Below are 24,857 nucleotides of genomic sequence, written 5' to 3'. Positions count from 1 at the left end.
AGTTCACCTGAAAGGCCTCACACACAGACACACACACACAGACAGACAGACAGACAGACAGACAGACACACACACACACACACACACACACACACACACTCACACACTCAGGTCTGTGTATCTTTAATCCTTTGTACAAAGCTGAGCAGATGTCCTCCATTCATTTATGAATTTATCCCCCCTCCCAGTCCACTCCCCCCACTCACACACACACACACACACACACACACACACACACACACTCACACACACACACACCTGGTAACAAGGTCAAGTTACAGCTGATACACTGAGTCCTGCACAAAACACTCACAGATGTGCACGAGGCTGCACACACACACAGATAGGAAAATAAGGAGGAAGAGGAAGGAAAAAGCAACATGACCAGATGTGTTGTTTATTCACTGACAAACAAACACATCACTCACTTCTTATTCATTGTGATGTTGCTCCACACTGTTTACTCTGAGTCATGTTAGTGTGCTTTAGCAAAAACAAAGCAAAACAAAACAGCAGCAAAACACACTATTATATGATGTGAACCTGCACGGTGACAGGTTGGTATGAATGTTAACTCATGATGTGACCTCATGGATCTGCTGCTGAATGAATGATGGACGACAATGCAACCTCACTTACTGGGGCCACAAAAACAGTGTTGTTGTAGCATGCTAATTTGTTGTAGCATGTTTATTTGTTGTTGTAGAGTGCGAATTTGCTGTCGTCGCATGCTAATTTGTTGTTGTAGCATTGTTATTTGTTGCTGTAGCATGTTAATTTATTGTTGTAGCAAACTTATTTGTTGTTGTAGCATGCTAGTTTGTTGCTGTAGCAAACTTATTTATTGTTGTAGCATGCTAATTTGTCGTAGCATGCTAATTTGTCGTAGCATTGTTATTTGTTGCTGTAGCATGTTAATTTATTGTTGTAGCAAACTTTGTTGTAGCTTGCTAGTTTGTTGCTGTAGCAAACTTATTTATTGTTGTAGCATGCTAATTTGTCGTAGCATGCTAATTTGTCGTCGTAGCATTGTTATTTGTTGCTGTAGCATGTTAATTTATTGTTGTAGCAAACTTATTTGTTGTTGTAGCATGCTAGTTTGTTTCTGTAGCAAACTTATTTATTGTTGTAGCATGCTAATTTGTCGTAGCATGCTAATTTGTCGCTGTGGCATGCTAATATATCATAGCATGCCAATTTCTCATTGTGGCATGCAAATTTGTTGTTTTAGCATGCTTATTTGTTGTTACAGCATGCTAATTTGCCATTGTGGTGTGCTAATATGTCATTGTGGAATACCATGCCACTGTGATGTGCTAATTTATTTAATGGAGCTTGCTTATTTGTCGTTGTAGCATGCTAAATTGTCATTGTAGCATGCTAATTTGTCGTTGTCGCATGCTAATTTGTTGTTGTGGCATGCTCATTTGTCGCTGTAGCATGCTTATAATTGTTACAGTGTGCTAACTTGTTGTTGTAGTTTGCTAATATGTCGTTGTACCATGCCAATTTGTCATTGTGGCATGCTAATTTGCTGTTGTAGCAAACAAACTTCTTGTTGCAACATGCTTAGCTGTTGTTGTGGCATGCTAATTCGTTATTGTAGCATGGGTATTCGTTGTAGCATGCTTATTTCTTGTTGTAGCGTACCAATATGTTTTTGTAGCATGCTAATTTGTTGTAGAATGTGAAATTGTTGCTGTAGCATGCTAATTTGACATTGTAGCATGCTAGTCTGTAACAGCGAGTTACAGATTAGCGTAAAAAAAAGCATAAAACTGGTCATTTTACAAACGGATGTCATCAGAGGTTATTGCTAATTAATCTAGTCAGCCTTTATGTTTTGAAGTTTAAATCATGGGACACAATTGCACTTTTGGAGAACGGTTCCTGAAGGTCCTTGAAGATAATTAATTTAAACCGAATGTACAGTGAAAGGAAGTAAAAATTGTGCTGCTGCTTGTCTTTAGCTGCTTCCTGTTTGTTTCCCGACGGCTGATGCCACTTGGTCCCCGTTTGCAGCCACATCGGGCCCCTGGGGTTCCTTCATCTGTGTGTGTTTGTCTGTGTGCTAATTGACCTTGCAGGGGTTCCATTGATTGCCTCATCTTCTCTGATAGATTATAGGGCTGTTAATGTGGTGGCCACAGCTGTTGTCGCACACACACACTGCTGGACACACACTCTCTCTTGGCACCCCGTTGCAACCAGAACTTCCACAATTATCATTTCTTCTTGTTGAGCTGCAGAGTCGGCAAGATGCAGGAGAGATTGTGGGCTTTTCGTGAAAGCCACAAGGTTGATTCATTGTATCTGAACTTGTGGTCTACAGTCACTAAAGAAATCCCTTGAGTGCAAAGACACAGCAAAGATGTTAAAAGCGGTACTAGAACTGAATGAAACTCCAGGTCTAAATGTGGGACAGGAATATCCATTGGCCAAAGGTACAAATGAAGGTGGTAATAAAGCAGATTCACTGTTCTCTTGTGCTGAAACATCCGGTGTTGCTTCCTTAACACGTTTCCACTTAGATCCAGGAAGGTTTGTCTCCAAACCACCTGAAGAAAGCCAAGCTGATGTTCTTCTACACTCGCTATCCTTCCTCCAACATGCTCAAGATGTACTTCTCTGACGTCAAGGTAAGATGCCGTCGTTTATTACGTCCTCTAACCTCTTATGAACCCTGTCACTGTAGTTCTAAATGTATTTATCTGTTTTATATTTAAGTCCTGTTAGCTGTTTTTGTGTTTTACCCTGAATTCACTGTATTTATTTCCCTTGAGAATATAGAAAGTTTATTGCAGAGAGCTGTCTGATAAAGTCACATATATGCCTTTACATATATATACAAACTAGGGTGCATTAATGTTGATTAATTAATTACAGAGAAAATAATGCGTAAAAAAAAAAACCACAAAAACAATCGCACCTTTCTCAGTTCCATAATTTCTGGCACACCGCTAACACTGATGCACAGTCCAGCCCGGTAGGTGGCAGTAATGCACCTAGAGTCTGTTACTCAACCGCAAAGAAGATGCACAGGACACACCGAGTGATGCCAGTACACAAGAAAGTTTGGTGATGGAAAATGAGACCACATTGAGCTTGTCGGGCAGAAAGTTTTCTTTTAAAAATCTTCCCGATTGCAGCTTGGATAAAAGCGTGGTTGTGTGAAAATTCTACAACAAAGAGTTTTCTAATCACCGCAGCACTTGAAGCCAGCGGCATCACTTCAGTGGAAAACATGGTGCTGCAAGCTAATGTTAGCTACGTGTCCACAGCATCCATTTTTTCTCGCATGATAACGCGCCACATCTGAATATCACCTGCTTGGTGGGTGTGTCACTAGTGGGCCACTAGGTGGTCACATGACAGACCTTCAGTCCGGTATAAACGTCGGACCAACATGGCGGCTCGGTCGCAAACTTTCTGTTTTATTACGAAAACAGTTCAACAAGAAGTATTTCTGAAAGCATTTGAGGTGAGAAATAAGCTGCTGAATCTGTCCTCGTTTTAGTTCAGCGACAGCTAGTTTAGACGCTTGGTGAAAGTTTTGCGATGCGTCAGACCTCTGCTCCCCGTGCCTCATTTGCATAAATTGGACTACTTTATGCAAATGAGCACCGGAACACAAAAAACATGCAGTGCAGTGCATTTCATATAAACAATAACTGGGATGTGAGGAATTTACAGATCCTGTGGACACATACCTTAACGTTAGCTATGACAGCCTTGGTACCGGCAAGCGGTGTAGCCAGCCCATAATAGACCATTTTTCAAGACATTGAAAGTGCTTGACTTTACAAAAAGTCTTAAAATGTTGAATATAATTGCTATAATGGCACTTTTGAGTTTGCAGTAATCTGGGAATGTAAAAGACAGATTAAAAAAATGCAGAAAAATATAAATGAAACAAATATTCTTGTTTAAGTATATGTCTAATCATCGATTCAGCTGTCAACCAATATTTATTTGAATTGAAAAATTGTGCTTCATGTGTCAAACATTGCTATTTGACAAACTTGATTAAATGTGATTAGTTAATTACAAAGCCTCTAATTAATTAATTTCTTTAATCTCGTCCCACTATAATGAACTGAAAGGCAACAAATGAATGAATACAAAATGTTTCAGAGTCCAACAAGTAGGAGTTTTGTCCTTTTTTTTTACCTGATAAGCTAAAATTGCATTATTGTCCATGATAGAGTTCTAATGAGCTCAAGATTCAGACTCAAAGGTAGAAAAGTACAGAAAAGGTCACGTTTGTGCTGTCATTCTGATAAAACCCTCAGAGTAGACGGCCGTAAAGACACAACCGAGACAGAGCAGGAAAAAGAGGAAAATTTCAATGACATCTTTCAATCAGATCTCAAAAACTACACGTGTATTTGTCAGTGACAGGTAGATGGACAGGTGTGTGTCGACATGTGAGCTTGTGGTTACAGTTGGGTTTTTGTTTTTAATTATCACCAACTTTCACTGTTTCATCTGTCTGTAACGCTGTCAGTTGTGTTGTTTCATTAGTGTGTGTGTGTGTGCGTGTGTGTGTGTGTGTGTGTGTGGTGAGACTCTACAGCACAGATGGGAGCTCCAGTCTGTCACATCTTTGTAGCATAATTAGAGTTTCTGGCCCTAATCGGCCCGAGGTTGGAGGGGGGTTGTAACGCCCACTTTCCCTTCTCACACCACACACACTGTAAGAACACACACACACCCACACACACACACACACACACTGATGCTTTCACTCTCGCTAACATGAAATGAGAAGCTGAACTTTCTTTAAACACGGAAGCGGTCATCAGAGTAGAGGCTTTCACTGACGTACGGCAGGGTGAAGCAGGAAACTGAAGAGGAGAAGGGAATAGAAGTGAGAAGGAGAAAGTTCCAGAGGGGAGAAGATGTAAACGAGTGAGTTGGACAGTTTGTAGAAAGTGACGGAGGGAGGAGGGACGACAACAGAACAACAGATTTAAGACAAAGGCGCTGATTGTGTCGCGTTTACAGGCGGCTACGTGTTTTGTAAAGCAGCATACGGCTCCTCGACAGATTCAGGACGCTGTATTCAAATGAGACACACACACACACACACACACACACACCAGCTGCCCTTTGGCTCATATCTGTGCTGACCACTTCCTCGTGGCAGTGCCACATCCTCATCGGCTGCCATGGCAACACGGGTCGCCGGGACACCGGGTTGCTAGGCAAACACAGGGTTGCTAAGCGCACCTGCTTCCACAGAGCCAGAGCCTGATTTGTCATTAACCAGGAGGCCATTAAGTGATCACATCGGACTCACAAAGCAGAGAATTTTGTCAACCAGGACTTCTTAAGGGCTTAAAGTGAAATTCTAATTTAGCTGATGTCGCTTTGAGAACTTTTTTTTCCAGTGAACAACTGACACAGATGATATTAAAATGTAATCTGTTAAATTTAAAATCGGTTTTTTCCACTGACAATATGTCAATATGGGGTTTTTATATTCTGGAAGACATATTATCTATTGTTTTTCAGATGCAAGGCTGAGATATTGTTACTATTTTACGATTATTACTATTATTTTAAGAGTTTTACAGAAACGGGAACTGGTGTGTAAATAACAGGACCATCATAGATTTGTACATGTTGTACAAATCAAGTACATGTACAAAACATAGATACCACATTAAAACTGTTCATCATTCAGTTTCCCAGTTCAACACATTTTCTCACTAAGAGGCAGTTAAGGAGTATTTAAAATAGGCTCTATATACCTACACAAATATATTATGAACTGTGCTTCTGTCTGACCTGTTAAAATCTATTAATTACTATTAGTCCACTGAGTTACATCCAAGTAATTTCAAGGCACAAAAAGATTAATTTCACGTATTAGTGTGTCATTTTGATACAAGAAGATGAGTTTTTAGGAGGAACTCTAAAAGTTACCAGTAATTTCTTCATTGAATTCAAAGCAGTTTCATCTACGTATTTAATACAAACTGCAAAAAATAAAAAGAGAAAGAAAAGAAAAAGCAGGTTGCAAAGTGACAATCACGATTTCTAAACCTCAAGATTAATAGTGAGAATAATGAGTGAAAGAGCTGTTGTTGGAATTTAAACTACAGGGAAGAAAAAGACAAAACAAACTGTTATGTGCTGACATCGGTACTCTATAATCAGCTTAAGGTAGAAATTCAATTATCTGAGTAATATGCTTAATATTGATGTGGCCAAATTAAGTCTGGCTTTGGGCTTTAATTTGGAAAATGAATAAATTCCAACTAATGAGTTAATGTAGAGTTTATCTTTCAGAGATTTGATATTAGCTTTAAAACTTAAGCTAGTCTCCAATCTGTGGCTTTATCTCCAAACTGATATTCAATTAATCTCTTCAATCTCAGCATACATGGATTTAGATTAGAGACGTTTGCAGATGGACGACATTACAGCCTCGATGTGTAGCTGCAGTCAAACGCTGGATTTGTTGGAATGCAAACGTTCTGGAGGAATTTACTGGAAAGTGTAAAAATAAACGACAGCTAAGAATCAGGTTTCCCTCCTGTTGGCTAAGATCAGTGGCAGCGTTGCTATTAGCCCCATTAGCAAGTTTACCGGCAGCTTAATTTGAACGTAATAATGCACCATTTCTTTAAATCCCTCATGTGAAGGCAGTTTGCCCGGAAATGGTAAACTCCTCTACTAAGAGCTAAACAGAGCTAATGGCTTTTTTTTTTTTTTTTTTTTTAAAAAAAAGGAAGAAAAAAAGCCATGAAGTAGCATCAAAAACGGCATCTGATGCTATGAAAAGAGCAAAACAACATTTAAAGGAGTACTTTGCTCAGTGTGACAGCAACAACCCCAGTGGTAGAGAATCTACAAATCTTTACTCGGCCGAGGAATGCGGTGGAGTTATGTGACGATTGCCTTTGGTTTGTCTGTCTGTCTGTCTGTCCGTTACATTACTCAAAAATGGAGCTACGGTTATTAGATAAACTTTTCAAGGAAGGTCAGAAATGACACAAGGACCACCTCATTTAATTATGGTAGTGATGCAGCTGATAGTGTGGTCCATGGATTTGTTCAAGATTTCTGGATCACTAAAAATAGCGGCACTATGTCATTGTAACTATAACAACAAGTGAACGCTACGTCAGCTGCCTGCTGACGATCACATGATTGCGATCCTACTACAAATTGACTGCTGCGGACCACAAATTTATTAAAGAGTTCATCTGTTGGAAATCGCACAACGACTGAGCAATCTTGGCGGAGTACTGCACTCTCTGGGTGCTTTTCTTGTTATATTTTAGACAAAATTTGTCACAAATAGTCATTTTGGTTTCTGCTAAAACAGCTCAATTGTCAGAAGTAACAGATTCTGCTGCTTGTCATATGCAGAATAACATTTATACTACCATTCAAAAGTTTGGGGTCACTCAAAATGTCCTTATATTTGAAAGAAAAGCAGTTTTATTTTTGAAAGTTTTTTTTAGCCTTTTAATGGCTTTATTAGACAGACATAGTTGAGAGGCAGAATGGAAAGTAGGGAGAAGAATGGGGGAAGACCTGCAGCAAAGACCATGAGCTAGAATCGAACCCAGGCTGCATCCAGAACTGTAGCCCCTGTTCATGGGTCGTCCGCTCAACTAGTTGAGCTATTTGGGCACCCAGAAAAGCAGTTTTCTTTCAATGAAGACAAAATTTAATGAATCAAAAATAGAGTCTAAATGTTGTTAATGTGGTAAATGACTATTCTAGCTGGAAACGGCAGATTTTTAATGGAATATCCACATAGGGGTACAGAGGAACGTTTCCAGCAACCATCACTCCTGTGTTCTAATGCTACATTGTGTTAGCTAATGGTGTTGAAAGGCTGATTGATGATTAGAAAACCCTTGTGCAGTTATGTTAGCACATGAATATAAGTGTGAGTTTTCATGGAAAACATGAAATTGTCTGGGTGACCCCAAACTTTTGAACGGTAGTGCATGTAATGCTTTAATGAGTATTTCCAGCTGTATGTGGGGTTTAAACCAACTACACTGATGTGATTTCAATAGTTTTTAGACAACAATGGATCTCAGATTTATGAGGCGATACTTGACAATAAGACGCTCAGACTCATCCTTTAAGAAATGATGGTTTCTTTTATTCCTGTTTTATGCAAACAATAGTTTATGGTGAAATTTAATTTTAATTGCGTCCTAATCCCAGTTAATCCAGCAGATTCCTCAGTGGGAGGAAGCGTGCAGATATTACTGTGCTTAATAAAAACATGAGTCTGGATAATCCTGTTTGTGATGAGTGAAGCTGTTCTTTTCAAGGCTTCGCTGACGTGTGTGTGTCTATGTGTGTGTGTCTATGTGTGTGTCCTGTTTCATTGTCTCATCGCATTCATTACCCTCATCATTACCATATTTCCAAAATCCGGGTCAGTGTCTCTGTCTCCCACCCGCCTCCCCCGGCCTACTCCCCCTCCTCACCAGAACAATAAGTAGCATGTGTTGGAAGGATCAGGCAGATTCACTGTGAGGGAATTAGGACCGAGTGCTCCCCCTAATTGGACCTGAATGGACTTCTGTCTCTGGGAAACTGGTTCTTAAAGACGAGCCTCAGTGTGGGAAGTGGGTTGAGCTGACAACTGACACGTTCACACACACACACGGGATCGTAATTTGCCTTCTGACCAGACAATCATATATGTTAGCACGAGACGCCGAGGTCGCCTCCGCCTCGTCTTCAGAGAGTCAGTGAGAGTAATTAAGACCTCGTTAAGACTGGAGGAGGATTAATTAGATGCTCCCGGCTCGGGGAGCTCCTTCTAACTCTCACTCGTAAGTTCCCTGCCAGCTGAGGTTTTTTTTTTTTTAACTTCCACTCTCACTGACGAACACAAAGCAGCGACGCATTTATCAGCCGGAGCCCTGAAGACTCGCCTCGATAAGCTGAAGTGACATCTCTGCAGGAATCAATTAGCATCCCGTCAATTAGCTGGTTACACAACCAATCTGGAGACATCAGGACGCAAAGCAGCAGCAGCTTGTCCAATGATTTAACTTCAGAAATGAAGTGTTTGAATCAGAATGTATTTAAATCTTCATTGTAAAGGCATTTTCATGAAGGTTTAACTGTGAATTACGGCCAAACATTTCACAGCTCTGCATCAAAAGCACACACTGCTGTAAAACTCTGCATGAATCAGAGGAAAACTGCTTCACGGCCTCCACATGCAAACATGCTGCAGCTGCTTTAATGTCTAGTAAAGCAGAAACGACCCAAAACATAATTTGAAAAGTTCCTACAGCAGCAGCTATTCCTCCAGGATCCACAGGAAACCTTCAGCGTTACAACTCGGAGATTTCTGTCGATGGTGCACATTCACCGTGTCCTCTGTGAAATGTGCCGAGCTACGAGCAATCTGCTTGATTCTTAAAGGATGTTTGCCCTTCCACTGTGGCCTGGGGGGAGGCGGCCACCCTGACACTTTCTCTGACACTCTCTCTTTGCCCCTTTTCGCTGTAAACAGAAAATGGCATTCCTCAAACTCAGCGTTTTGCCCCCCCAGCCTCCATTCTCTCTCTGTCTTTTGTCTCTTTTTTCGGTTTCTGCTGATTGTGATGAGCTGGATGGGACAGCGGCTGGTGGATGAGAAATACACTTTATGGTTTCTGTTTTGCCTGAACTCATCGAGTCAAACAGAAGAAAAAAAAAAAAAAAAAAAACAGAAGAGAAAAGACTTCTGAGCTGGATGCAAAGATTACAATGAATTCTAGATTTCTGGTTGAAGCAGGATCATGCAGATCATTTTCAGGGAAATTATCAGAGCTGTTGATGTTTGCAACATGTAGTTTAATTAGCTACTGGAAAAGGCAACTGTTGGATTGAACCGTGCTACAGCCAACCAAATCTAAGAATTACGCAGCCAATGCAAACTTTAGTATCGCCGCTCTTTCTACAAGGGTTCAGGATTGGCAACTAAAATCTGCTCCCTCAACGTTTAAAGCAATATTTTCACATAGACAGTGGTTCAAATGCTGCTTCTTCTATGTTGTTCAGGTCCAGTCGTCCAGCTAACCATTGCTTTGCTGCTCTCTTAGCTTGGAAGTTTATGTCTTATAACCTGATATTTAAGATAAACTTATCCCTGTGACTACAACTAAAAACCCCTGTAGCCCAGAAAGGCCGCCATCAAAAATAATTTATACAACTGTTTTGAAACTGAATAGAATACAATAGACTAGAATAGAAATAATTTATTAATCCCAAAGGGGAAATTCTGTTGTTACAGTAGCAAGTAGAAAGAGGTAAAGTGTCCGCCAAGGCTGCTCAGTCATTGTATGATTACTAAAATACACAATGCACAATAAAGTGTAAAATACACTATGAATAAAAAATAATGAAAAACAACAAAGCAGAGAGGCTGAGAGGTTTGGTAAACTTTTCCTTGGAAAAAAATATATATATGACGACTAAGAAAAAAAAAATCTATGAATTTGCAACATTTTTGATACAAGAAAAGATTAAAGTGTGATTAAAGCGAAAACTATTCTGGTGCACTGCAGTTCCTGTAACACACACGTGCACTCGACTCGTCAACCTGTTGTAAACGCTGCCCTAAAGGTGGAAAAGAGACCGTTTTATTTTCTTAACGCCAAATCTATGGGACGTACAGCAACCTTAGATACGTGCCAGTTTCTAACTTCCAGTACAAACAGTTCTGCTAATTATGCATGGCTCTATTATTATTGATGAATTATAGTAAATACAATAATAAATACATATTAGGCTTTATTGTTGTTATCCGTGGAGCCGTTTGTGTGTTAATTGCTGAGTTATCACGCTGCTTCCGTGCATCTCTTTTGTGGGTCAAATACCCCCCACCACCACAAACACACTTTCCCTCCTGTCACTGCTTTGTAAAACCAGCTCTCTCACACACACACACACACACACACACACACACACACGCACACGCACACACACACACACACACACACACACATCCTTCCCTGTGACTGCTGCTGAACAAATATCTGTTTCCCCTCCATCGTCTACATTCCTGCTGCTTCCATCCACGTCTGTCTTTCTCCCTCTCTCTCTCTCTCTCTCTCTCATCCCTTGTTCCTGTGGGACAATGTCTTGTAACAATACCGAGTTTAATCTCCGTGTCAAAGCCGTTTTTCCCCTTCACCGAACACACACACACACACACAGACTTTCACTGTGCTTTTCTGCGTGTTGTTGTTTCCTCTGAGGAAGCGATGGAACCTCGGAGCTGTTTCTCCAGATGTCGCACCGACTATCATGGAAACTATTTACTGACAACATGCTCGGGAAAAATAGATTTAACACTTTCATTTAGGGCGGTCAGACTATGTAAAAAAAAAAAAAAAAAACACTGCTGCATATTATCTCATTAAAACAGCAGCAACACAGTGATCAAATACAGGAAAGGTGAAATTACAAGAAAACCTCATCTAATTTGTCAACCGCCTGAAATTAATTACTTAACATGTTTGAAATCTAATTCTCTATAAATCAGATTAGATATTTTAAAACATTTTTAACACATACTGGGAGCATCGAGGGACCAGGAGCAGTGTTTGCCAGTAAATGTCGATTCGATGACGGTGCAACAAGGAGGGAATATTTGGGAAATTGTTGTTTGATTCACCACATGAAGAGAATTCATCACATTTTAGTGACTAATGAGGTGGATAAATGGGAATATATGAGACATTAACGTGTGTTTGTTGTCTTCCATCCACAACGCAAATTATACATTTCGTTAAATTACATTTCTTATAGCTGACACTAGAAATTAAACTTACTGATCCATAGATTTTAATACAGGGGGGTCTATACCAGGGGTGTCCAACATACGGCCCGCCAGAGGGTCCAATCCGGCCCTGATTTTGCAAAGTTTAAAAATTATAGAGGTGAAAATAAAACCTTATTGTTAAAAATATTTAAAGACATTGAACATTGTGCAATACAATGTGACTCAGCAGTTTCAGTACGACAGTTTGATTTGGTGGAAGCCTGTCGTTGATGCACTGCCACCACTTTTATGCATTTTGCATGTATAAATTTTTACAATGCAGGAGGACAACTTAACCTTTTCTTTAATAGTTCCCACTTTAGTTTGAATGCTGTCAGTTCATGTGGTCAGGATTACTACACAGACGTAGAAATGAATGCAAATTTGAAATGACTTTTAGATCTTGACAAGATGTAAAATATTATATTGTTCAGTTCCAGATGCCTGCGACTAAATGTTTTGTGCCTTTGTAGACACTGATCAGTAAGTTGTAATGTGTTAATGATAAACTGGGGCATAATACTGTTGAAATTACACTTAAAAAAAGATCAGGTTGATTATAATGTTCTGTAAAAAAAAAAAAGATTGGACCCTACACTCTTCCATAAGTGGGTCAACAATGACCCATATAAGAATTCATGCGTTTTTAATTCATTTGTCATTTTGGCAAAGAACAATCATTTTTATTATTGTTTGTATTACATTTTTGTCCACACAAGAATGATTTCACGTTTGTTTATTTTTCACTTTATAACAGATTCTGAATATTTTGATGATTGAAAAAGAAAGGAAAGAAAAACATCCATTTTGTTGACATTTGTCCACTCTTTTTCTCTAGTCGTTGCTGCTCTCTGTCCCTCCAAGTTTGTGCATTAACTCTTCTATGATATTATCAGTAATAAATACCTTGCGGTAGTCACATAAATATTACAATTTCTTTAAAAGCACAAAAGGTAACTTAAAAATTTCAATGGAATCATATTAAAAACATGTTTTTTTGAGGAACAGGTTCAAAATAAAATAATCCACTTATGCATCTAAGGATTCAATGTCAACATTTTCAAAATGTACTTTTTTGCACTGAAACAAAACTAAACATTTTAAATTTATCAGTTATGTTGTGTTTTAACTAGTCCGGCCCAATTAAGATCAAATTGGGCCCTGATCTACACCATCTTTCTACTTTTTAAAATTCATTTTGAACAATGTCTAAAATCCTTTCTTTATATCATTCTGTCATTGTTTTTTTTATTTCAAAAACAAGAAAACATATGAGTGAAGTTGTAACTGCACGTCGAATTAACTCTGCAAAGCATAAAGCCATGTGAGCATCACACTGAGTTCCAGCTGAAGGCAAATGAGACAAAATACCATCATGCAAATCAGTAAAAAGCAAACATCAGGCTGAGCTTTAATCCATCTACAGCCACAAACAGGAACCAGCAGCCAGCAGTAAATCTAGTTTTATCTTATGACTGTAAATCATCAAACCTTTACACTTCAAAATCAAACCTAAAAGGCTTAAACACTCAGTGTTTAGTGACAGAGAAAGACTTTTTCATGTTAGGAATTCTTTTTCTACACATGTGCATCTAGTTGATGGCCCGGGAGGCAGTTTTCTATAATTGACTGATTTTAATTCTACGTGTTTTTGTTTCTGCAGTTCAATCGCTGCATCACCTCCCAGCTGATCAAGTGGTTCAGCAACTTCAGGGAGTTCTACTACATCCAGATGGAGAAGTTCGCTCGGCAGGCCATCAACGAGGGCGTCACGGCCTCCGAGGAGCTGACGGTGGGAAGAGACGCCGAGCTGTTCAGGGCGCTCAACATGCACTACAACAAGGCCAACGACTTCGAGGTGAGTCCGCTTGTTTCAGAGGCGAGGAGGTTCACGTAGAGGCCGACAATGAGTCCGGAGGGAGAACACGCTGCAGATATTCTCCTCAGTTTTCATTTTATTCTGTTATCAAGTGCTGCTGGATAACCGAAATCTAAAGTGCTATTTTCTAACTGTAATTGATGCTTTTAAAACTTATTGGACTGAACCAAATCATTTCTCAATGTGAGGCTAGTTTTGCTCAATGTTTGTTAATTGAGTGAAAACCAGTAAAGGGGGTTTGCTCAATTTAATCAATGTCACATTTCATTCTTTGCTTTTTTATTTTGTTAAATACACTACCATTCAAATGTTTGGGTTACTTAGAAATGTCCTTATTTTGTAAGAAAATAAGTTCTTTTTTCAATGAAAATAACATTAGATTAATCAGAAATACAATCTAGACCAGTTCAATTTGATCTCAAGTGGGTTGGACCAGTAAAAACATGAAATATTAATCGATAAATAACAACTCCAAATTTTCCCTTGTTTTAGTCCAATAAAGTACATTCTGAAAATGCTCGCATGCAGAACATTATGAACAAACTAAAATTTCTTAAGAAGAATAAATTAAATTTCAACAGTATTATGCCCCAGTTTATCATGTTACATATTACAACTTCCAGATCACAGAGTATCTACAAAGGAGCAAAACATTTAGTCACAGGTATCTGGAACTGAATGATGTAGTGTTCCAGTTTATGATCAAAATGACAAAAGTCAGACAAAAAAAGATGAAATATTACAAAAATGAGATGCAAAAAGACAAAAAATGAGACAAATGACACGAAAGAAACCCAAAAAGAGACAAAAAAGTTAGAAAGCAACAAAAAAAATGAGGAAAAAAGGAAACACAAAATGACAAAAGTGAGAAACAAAACAAAAACATGAGACGAATGACAAAAATCTGAAAAAAAGGCAAAAAACAAAAACGACAAAATTTTACAAAAACAAAACACGAAATGACAAAAGAACAATGAGCAATATAGTATTTTACTTTATGATCAAAACAACTCGTCGTGGTCAAGAAAATTTTTTGAATTTATAGTTTTACAAATTTACAATTTGCAGTTAATGTATTCTCTGTAAATTTCACACTTTACAAAGTTGTCCCGCGGGCCAGATTGGACCCTGTGGCGGGCCGGTTTTGGTGCCCAGGCTGTATGTTTGACACCTATTATCTAGACATTGTTAATGTGATAAATGACTATTCTAGCTGGAAACAGCTGATTTTTAATGGAATATCTCCATAGAGGTACAGAGGAACATTTCCAGCAACCATCACTCCTGTGTTCTAATGCTACATTGTGTTAGCTAATGGTGTTGAAAGGCTAGTTGATGATTAGAAAACCCTTGTGCAGTTATGTTAGCACATGAATAAAAGTGTGAGTTTTCATGGTAAACATGAAATCGTCTGGGTGACCCCAAACTTTTGAACAGTAGTGTAGGTCTGAGGTTTTCTGTATCCATGGTTTTAAAGATGAAGATTTAATTTAAGACTCCCAGAATTTCCAACAGCTTCTCAGCTCACTTTGAATTAAAACTGAATTCAGCACAACTCAAACGTCCTCTACCAAGTCAGCTGTTCAGAGCGCAACAGTCACCTCACGATTCTGCTGAGGTGTGGATGTCGCAGAGTGTGTGTGTGTGTGTGTGTGTGTGTGTGTGTGTGTTCGATGAGGCGAAAGAGGACGCCGCTGGAGGCGAGGGTGTCCTTGTCAAAGCGATTTGCAGAAGTCACATTCCCTCCCTCACTTTTTCTCTCCCAATATTGGTCTAAGGGGACCTGAGGGCCCTTAAACTATCCGACGTAACATCAGCAGCATTTAGATGTCCATTAACACACACACACCTCACTGCTGACACACACACACTTCTGTTTCTGCTTACGGAGACAAACGTCGACGCGTGAATGTATAAAGAGAAAGATCTGCAGACACAACACACAGACATGAATCCTATCTGGAGCAATGACAGCAGCTTTGCATACTTTGCATAACAAGAGTCAGGTAGCTTTTCACAGGTGTGTATGTAAAGAGCATGTACAGGAAACGGACACACACATGCAAATGGTTTATGTGTGTGTTTATTCTGGCTGGTTATTTTTAGGGAGCGTCAGGGTCGAGGTTCAGACGGGGGTCAGCGGCAGAAGAGCAGCGAGGGCGTTTAGTTCGCTGGACCGTGAATCAATCACACTTTCAATTGTACAAACTTTAGAATCTAATGTGCACGCTTTATTGGCTTTCATTTTGTTTCGTTGCATGTGAGCGCCGTATGAAAATCAACCTGGAGACATTTGAAACCCGAAAATGAGACATTCAAACTAGTGAAAAATCAGTATCTTGTACTTTTTGCGTGAGGACACCTGGTCCTGTATTTGCAAGCCACGACTCTTTTCGAAACTCAACTTCTGAATCTGCAACTTTGCATTGAGGTCATGGCGAAAGTAGTAAATTTGCATTGTGCAAGTTGTAAATGTTTGATGGATTTAGCAAAAAGTTCATTGATTTGATTGGATCCATCTGGTTATTAGACACACGGAGCCAAACCAAGATGGTCGTAGCTGATGGTTCATACAGGGGGTCCTCGGTTTACGACGTCCTCAACTTACGGCATTTCGTCGTTATGTTGGAACTGGTTACGGATGGGTCCTCAGTTTATGATGTATAGCGTTTCATCATTACGTCAGAACTGGTTACGCGGAACTAGTTGGTGAGCGGAGTGGTGCAGCGCCATAAGATGATTTTGTTTACATTCACCGGTTGTACGCCACCTTGGATTGTGCTACATTTGCTAACTTTTTGCCCTTCAAAGGGACCTTATCATATCAAGTTGTAAAAACAGTGCAACATATTCTGTTTTCTTCTTGTAAAATGACTCGTACATGCATCAAAGTCATTGGTATTTATGACTTTTCCCAAGGACTGATCGATATCGTGATGCACGTAACGGCTTTGTTTACATTTTCGACGGAGTTCCGACTTATGGCAAAAATCGACTAACGTCGGGCCATAGGAGCGAGGCTCCGACCCCCTGTATAAGAAACTGATATAAACACCTAAAGAGTTGCAGTTAAACAGCTGCAAAGTAAAGTCAGAACAAGACCATGAAAAGAGCACCAGAAAAAGGTTGTTTGCAAACGTTCCTCTACATTTTCTTCCCCTCAGTCGTCCCTTTGCCTCCCTCCTTCCCTGAGGGAACATTACTGGCTGGGGACCCTCTCTCCCTCTTCCTCCCCCTCTCCCTTCTCCTTCCCCTTCCTCCTCCCCCTCCGTCAAACTCAGAGGCGTGAAACTGGAACCGCGGCCGATTCAGCAAGTCTCCTGACGTACACTCAAGTCTTCTCCTTTTGCCAAATTTAGCATCATCACAGTTCCACCTTGGTTTGTCCCCCATCACACCTCCATCCCTCCCCCTGCCTCCCCGTCCTGATGAATGTGTCCTCTATCAATATGTTCTCTCCGTCACCTCCTTCGTGTCCTTTGTCCTCTCTTATTGTTGCAAATCTTCTTAGTCCTTTTCCTCTTCTGGATTTCCCTCTCTGCTTTTGTCTCACATTTACGCCCCAGCAGCTTTTATATTTCTCCCTTTTGTCAGATTATTATTAAGTCGGCTGCACGATGTGATGTTTTCCTGCTAAAATAACTGTTCCAAGCTTGTGTCATTAGTAAACACACATCCAGCATTTTAAGTAGTGGTTGCTGCTGAAAGGTAAGTGTCACTGGTTGTGTGTGTGTGTCGTCTTCCAAAGCTGGCGTAAACAGGCCTCAGTAATTATAGCAGCTTCATTAATTACCTCCTCGCTGCCTCTCCAGTCACATTCTTTCAACTCTTCTTTCTTGTTTACCTCTCCATCCCGACTGCATCCTCTCCTCCTTCCCCTCCCTCGGCTCGACAACTATTTGCCGCTAATTGCCGCTCGGCCCACTAACTAATGAGGAAGGAGGCTGGAGAAAGGGAAAGGAAACGGGGGAATGGTCTCATCTTCAAAAAAAAAAGTGGGAAAACAAAAAGAGACAGAGAGAGATTTTCCTTGCCAGGACACTCAGGGAAAGGTGTCAGCTTCTAGCTTCTGCCAAGAGGCTGAGCAGTGCTTCCTCTCTTTCTTTATTTTTTTTTTTTTATACTGAGAACAGATTGACGAGTTGTTGGTTCAGTCTGCCAGCAGCGTCGGGCCTGGCGCTGCTAACTCGCCTGACGGAGTTTATTAGGTTTTTACTGCGACTACACCTACACGCCGACGCTGCATGAGAATGTAAAGTGGAAGAAGCGAGGCCTGCGGAGTGGAGAAGATAGAAGCTGAGAGGAGGTGAGGAGGGACAAAGACATTTTTATGAAGCCTTCTAGAGGACGTTCTCATCTTTCCAGTTCAAGGATCCTCGCTGGCTCTGTCAGCACCAAACGCCGTCACAGCTGCGCCTCACACATCCACACATGTCGACACACACAAACCCATTTGTGTTGGTCTGAAAGAGCGCAGAGTCGCCCTTGAAGGGAAGGTGTGGCGCTACCAAAACCTGCCCTCCCCGACTTTGAACGACACTCTCAGAAACACACCTGGAGGCCAGCGAGTGGTCACACACTCACATTTCAGGGCTATCTGGTTTCACAAGCTGTGCACTTCATGAAAGGCTAAACTTCTCATGTCTTTCTCCGCCGGTTTAGACTCTTTGTCATCCTCTCTCTCTCCTTATTCATCTATTCACTCATCTTTTCCACTTCCTCTTCATGCGAGACCACTGAAAGGAAGGTGCACTCGACTCCCAGGAATCAATTCTGAAAGTGGGATTTCTATTAGATTCTCTCTGCTCATAGAAAAAAAGAAAAAATGCCTCGGTTCTGAAGTTTGGATTCATTATTTCTAGTTTTTTTGTTATGAATCCACACAGAAGGAAATATTAAAGACGTGTCTGTGTCAGTTCATTACCCTTAAGTTTGTAATTTTTTTCATCGTCCGTCTTTGTGTTGTCCTCAGCTCCTCTAGTCGTAACCTACCCGGGAGGCGAACACAGTAATGGATCAGCCTTTAGAGAGAAGGCGGATTTCAAAGACTACACCTGTCCTGCTTTCTTTGTCCCTCCGCCCTCCTCTAATCTCTGCCTCCTTTAGAATCAAGAGCTTCGACTAAATCTCATAGTTGCTTCACGTGGTGCTGAAACAAGCTTTTGATGTCTCAAATGTTGCATCTGAAACAGAACATTATCTCAAAGCACCCAAGATGTTCCTAAAAGAATAAAAAAAATAAATTTAATTAAAGTGTCTTCAGGGAATCAGTTCAAATTAAGGAATCCTAGTTGAGAAATGAGGCCTTGGACATGATTAGGTAGTAAATAAGATGTAGGTGGGACAGATTGATTATGGGTCTTTTGGATTATCATGGCTGATATTTGGCACGTCTCCAAATATTGGTAGCAGTAAATTACCAGTACTCTGACAAGGCTGCTCAGCCATGAGGGTATTATTTCCAACGGATAAATCCCAATAAGTCTGCAGCTGTGAATTTGTAGTAGGACAGCAATCATGTGATCGTCAACAGGCAGCTGATGTAGTGTTCACTTGTTGTCATAGTTACAGTGATGCCGTGCTGCTATCTTGCAATGATACAGAAACCTTTAACAAATCCATGGATCTAGACTATTAGCTGCATCCTGCCAAAATCTAATCAATTGGTCCTTGTGTCATTTCTGACCTTCCCTGAAAATTTCATCCAAATCCATGTCCATTTTTGAGTAATGTTGCTAACAGACAGACAGACGGCGAAACGTACGTCAATCATCACATAACTCCGCCGTTCCTTGGCAGAGTAATTATAATAACATTCTACTGAGTTGCGTTGCTAAATCCAGTTCTAAATTGGACCGGTGTGTGGACGGACACTTCACACTGACATCCTGCACATTAGTGTTAGCACTTATTATGCTTGTCTAACTTTAAACAGGAGGCAATCTTCCTCCTTGACCACGAGCACTGAACTGCATAATGTTGAAAATATGATTATTACATCACTGCATTTCCCACTAAACTATTTGCTAATCAAATTAGTTGTATATGCAAATACATTCCTTGGAAACAAAGTTGTAGACACACACATAATCTATGAGAACGCACACTCTGCTGTCGTTCAATGTCATCAAGAATAACACAAAGTCTTCTTCCTCACTGTCGCTGCCTGACAGAGAGCCTACAGACAATACCACCTGCCAGTTTCTGTCACTATAATTATAGCTATCTGCCTGCAGTGTGTGTGTGTGTGTGTGTGAGTGTGTCTGTGTGTGAGTGTGTGTCTTAGTATTCCAGTTGAGAAGAAGAAGGCATCATCTTTGTCACTGATCCTGATTGGAGTCACGAGGGGGGCGGTGCATGAATGTATGTGTGTATTTGTGTGTATTTTCCTCCTGTAAATGTGTGTTTTGTGTGTGTGTGTGTGTGTGTGTGTGTGTGTGTGTGTGTGTGTGTGTGTGTGTGTGTGTGTGTGTGTGTTGTGCATGCAGTGATTCCCTTCCCCTGCCCCAGCTGTCTCCTTAGCTTTAACAATAGGCCTGCTAACAAAGACGTGGCCTTCAGCCTCATCATGTGATCCAGTGGTCTGCAGCTCTCAGTCAGATGACCCACACTATTGTCCTCTATGGGCGACACACACAACCGCAAAACACAAGGAAGCTCAGAGCGCACACGCCAATCCAAGGAAGCGCTGCACGTGTGTGAACGGCCAGCGTGCACAAAGACACTCGCACCGATCGCACGCCAAATGAAGATACCCAGTGATGAGATAGTGAGGACAATCTCAGGACGCAGACCTTCCTCTAGTCACATGGAGTCAAACAAAGAAACTTTATTGTCATTGTCCTGGTGACAGTGAGATCAGACTGACTGACAAAAGAGCAGCTGAGAAAGGAAACATATTGCCGATGTCCTGGAGGAACCTCCAGTCTCCACTTCTACCTTCACTTTCACATTTGCTGACTAAAACGTATCAAAAAGAAGCCGTGACCCTGAGGCCCAAATATTGTTGAGGTTGAGACAAAAAGCAGCTCAACTATATTTGTGCTGTTAAAGCGTCACATTTTTCCAGCTCGGTTTCCTTCCTCACATTGGAATGGCTGCTATCTGCCTGCTGCAAATATGGGTGAGTGTGTCAAAGAACACCTTGCCAGAAGGTTACTGTCAGCTTTATTTATGTGCATTGTGTGAGGAGCAGCAGAGGAACACAACCAAAGCCCCGGACGGCTGCAGCGACCACATAAATTAAGGAGCTCGGTAGCTTGTGGTTTTACCAGATACCCTTAAATGTTTAAATTCAGTCTGCCATGCCAACATCAGCAGAGGACAGGTATAGACAGCAGGTGTGGGGGAATATGAGTATCAAACCAAAACAACCATGTTTTGGACACAACTCTAGGCGTGTCCTTTAATACAGCAAGAATGTAAGAAAAAATAAAGGAAAACAGATTCAGATGAGTCACTAAAGATTATACCAAAGTCTAGAGGTGTGTGCATGAACCACATCTGACACATCCAGGCTTTCTTTGAGAAAGATTAAACCTAGATCATCTGGATGCTGGTTATCAACCAGAAGAATTCTGGTAGACAGCTAAAATCATGTGCTAAAATATTTTCTCACTCAATGCAGCTGCTGATTTCTGGCATGAAAAACGTACAGTAAAGCTGGTAAAACTCAGTTTCCTACATTTGAATATGATAATGTATTTATGGTTAGATATAGCAAAGTTAAATCAATGTTACTGACTGTTGAACATTCTCTGTGATCAATACCAGTAGACTTATTACATTTCTAACAAGAAAAGCATTCAGAGAATGTAGCACTCCGCCAAGGCTGCTCAGTCGTATTCCAATGGCTAAAATCTTGAAAAAAATGTGTGGCAGAAATCACGGCAACATTGAGCCATTTAACATAGATGTACCCACCAACAAAATGACCTTGCGTTGAGCACAGGCATGTCTTATGCATGTCTATGTTATGGACGGATACCGAATCATTTGCAGCGGGCAGCAGTATTTGAAGCACTATTGATGAAGTTCCCGTTGAAGGAGAAGCGATGGAAAAAGAGTAGCGAGAGAGAAAATGCACTACTCTTGTGTTTTGGGTGTTTGTATTTTCCTGCCAGCATGTGTGTGACTAAAGCCAGGTCTGATAGCAGAGAAAGCGAGAGAGAAGGAAAAAGGAAGCAGATGCTTGTGTGCTGGCACAAAAATAATATGTCCACTCAGTCGCACACATTCACACAGTGTTTGCTCAGTCCACAGGAGCAGCACATGAAGGAGTTCCAGTATTGTCTTTACGATGGACAAATACTCTACTGACCAATGGCAAAGTGGACGTCAAGGCCACAGAGCACATGAATGACAAAAAAGGAGAATACAATTAGATTCTCAAGGTTAGTTTTCGTGTGCTTCAGCTAAATTAAAAAGAGCGGTATGCAAACCCTAGAACAGCAGTTTGAAAGGGAGATGGTAAAAAAAATGAGCAATGACAGGCAAAGCATGTAAATGTAAAAGCTTTACTGGTAAGTCCCCAAACAGCTGAGTAAACAGCATCAACATGTCCTAAATACAGTGTCTAAAGTATTCAACCTCCACACTGGAAGTTTTATCCTTTTATTGCTTCTCAACATTGGTCAGTTTAATCTGGCTGACAAGAATTTACTAAAAAGCTGCCTTCAATGTCAAAACAGATTTCTACAAAGTAACGGAGGCTAATTGAAAATAGAGCATACAATAAGTGATTGCATAAGTATTCGCCCCTTTCAAGTCAGTATTCATTAAAGACAACTGTGGCCACAATGACAGCACCGAGTCTTTGAGGATAAGTCCCCATCAGCCTTGCACATCAGTACACTGCAATTTCCTTTCATTTTTCTTGGCAAAACCGTTTGCACAGGAATCCTAAGTAAATAGAACTTGTCAAGTGGAGACACTAATTCTCAGTTGGATTGAGGTCTGGACTCTGACTCTGCCTTCAAAACAGTCACCTTGTTGTCTTTAAACTATTTCTGAGGATCTTTGGCTGCTTGCTTCGGTTCATTTTCTTAATGAGAAACAAATCTTCCCCAAGTCTCAGTTCTCTTCAGACTGCATCAGGTTGTCCTCTAGGATTTCTCTAGACTTTGCTGAATTCATTTTACTCTCTACTTTTACAAGTCTTCCAGGACCTGTTGCTGAGAAGCATCCCCACATCATGATGCTCCCACCACCATGCTTTACAGTGAGGATGGTGTGCTTGTGATAATGTGCAGCATTTGGCATCCCACAAACTTAGTGTCTATTCTGGTGGCCAAAAAGCCCAATCTTAGTCTCCTCAGACCAAAGAACCTCCTTCCAGTTGACTTCAGAGTCTCCCACATGAACTCTTGTCCAGATTTGATTTGAGCTTTTTTGATCAGTGTCTCTTTGTTTCCCACAACGTTTCAACTAGTGAAGACTACTAATAATTGTATGAACAGTCTCTCTTATCTCAGCTGCTGGAGCTTTATTCATGGTCCAAATTCCTTCCATTTCTTCATGATGGATTCAACTGGACTCCATGAGATATTCAGTAACTCGGAAATGTCCCTGCATCCATACCATGACTGACGCTTTTCAATAACCTTTTCATGGATTTGCTTGGAGTGTTCTTTTGTCTTTATGATATCCAGGAGTACTGATCGATCAGTGACTGGACCTTAGAGATACAGGTGTCTTTGTACTACAATCACTGAGACACACTGACAGACCTCAGATTATCTAAATTTCACTAACTGTTGGACTTCTAGCACCAGCTGGTCACATCTGTGTTGAATCAGGTGAGCTACATTCAGGGGAATTAATACTTCTGCAATCACATATTTTATATTTTCAATTAACCAATAAGAAATCTGTTTTCACTTGGACATGAAAGGGTCTTTTTTTGTAGATTCCTGTCAAAAAAAAAAAAAAAGTCAGAATAAATTGACCATGATTCAATGCTGAATAGCAACAAAAGAGGAAAACTTCCAGGGGGGGAAGGTTTTTGTACACCGTAGACATAAAACAGAAGGAACAAGACAAACATGGTCTCTTTCTGTCTATACACGTTGAGAAACAAACATATGGTGTTTGTATAGTGATTTCTTAAGAGCCCAGTATGTGCTTTTGTGCAAGACAGTAAGTGAGGAAGAATAAGAAGAGCAGGCAGAGAACCATATGGAAAGGTAACAGGTAGAGTCAACTGAGGACATGCAAACACATGAACAGCCCAGACGTCTCCATCAGTCTCATGGTGACAGTGTAAAGAGAGAAAACATGAATCCCCTTGATGTAGGGAGCTGGAGAAAGAGGAGTGGCTTATAGTCACAGAAAAAAGGAGAGAAGAGGGTGAAAATAGAAGACGACAAATGAGGTATAGGATGCAAAAGAAGAAGGAAAATAAAATAAGAAAAACTGGCGTGCTGGAGACGACACAAGGGCACAAACTCTTATCTTTTTATGAGTTTACCTTCCTGTAAAACAGGAGGCTTATTGCAGAGGTTATTTAAGTGCGAGTTTCATTTGCCACCACCATTACCACACATTTTCTGTCTGAATGCTGCAAAAACATCTCAAGAGTAACCAAGTCTGTAAATTTTCACAGTTTTTGATTCCCATTAGAAGCTCTTTTTTTAAACTAGTTTGAAAAATTATTGTTTTACTTAATTTAAGCTGAAGATATACCCACCTATTTCTGAATCTGTTCTACATTATCAGACTAAATAGAGGTTTAAATGTAGAACTAAGGTCAGTGGATTTTGACTGCTGCTTCAAAAAGAGCAGCGACACACAGGCAGACTCCGGTATCACATTACAAATGATGTTCAGCATGACAAATCAAATTGAACAATATTTATGGGTTGTCACACAGGCCTGAAGCCTTGGTTTAGGTTTAATAAAATGCCTTTGTTTGGAGGAAGAAGAGGTTTTTAACTGATATATTTCTCAGAAATCTCATCAGGGGGCTTAAACTGGGAGAGATGCTGATTATGTTTAGATTCAAATTTTGTGAAAAATTGATTTCTCTGCTCACACAAGGGTTTTATGTGACTTATGTGACAATATTCTCGATGAAAAGAACAAAATATATTCTACTCGACCCACGTTCTTGTCAATGTAAATAACTTGAGCCTATTTAAAGTTTTTATATTTTGGATGTGTGAAAATGGGGCA

The 24,857-nt window shown here is 40.4% G+C and overlaps 1 protein-coding gene and 1 long non-coding RNA gene across 2 annotated transcripts in view; one reads left to right on the top strand and one right to left on the bottom strand.

Annotated features, from left to right (window-relative positions):
- Positions 1–24,857, top strand: part of prox1a (prospero homeobox 1a) — a 41,380-nt gene that overhangs the window by 8,389 nt on the left and 8,134 nt on the right. The window contains exons 5-6 of the mRNA XM_023265793.3: positions 2,532–2,639; positions 13,470–13,664. Coding sequence (XP_023121561.2) covers positions 2,532–2,639; positions 13,470–13,664 — 303 coding nt within the window. The remainder of the gene's footprint in view (positions 1–2,531; positions 2,640–13,469; positions 13,665–24,857) is intronic.
- LOC129348326 (uncharacterized) overlaps positions 1–24,857 on the bottom strand; it is a 143,275-nt gene that overhangs the window by 116,745 nt on the left and 1,673 nt on the right. The gene's annotated exons all lie outside the window — the stretch shown is intronic.

The sequence above is a fragment of the Amphiprion ocellaris genome, chromosome 24, assembly GCF_022539595.1.
Source record: "Amphiprion ocellaris isolate individual 3 ecotype Okinawa chromosome 24, ASM2253959v1, whole genome shotgun sequence".
NCBI classification, from domain to species: Eukaryota; Metazoa; Chordata; class Actinopteri; family Pomacentridae; genus Amphiprion; species Amphiprion ocellaris.
The sequence above is the reverse complement of the archived record's forward strand: the minus strand, read 5'-3'. Positions and strand labels throughout refer to the sequence as shown.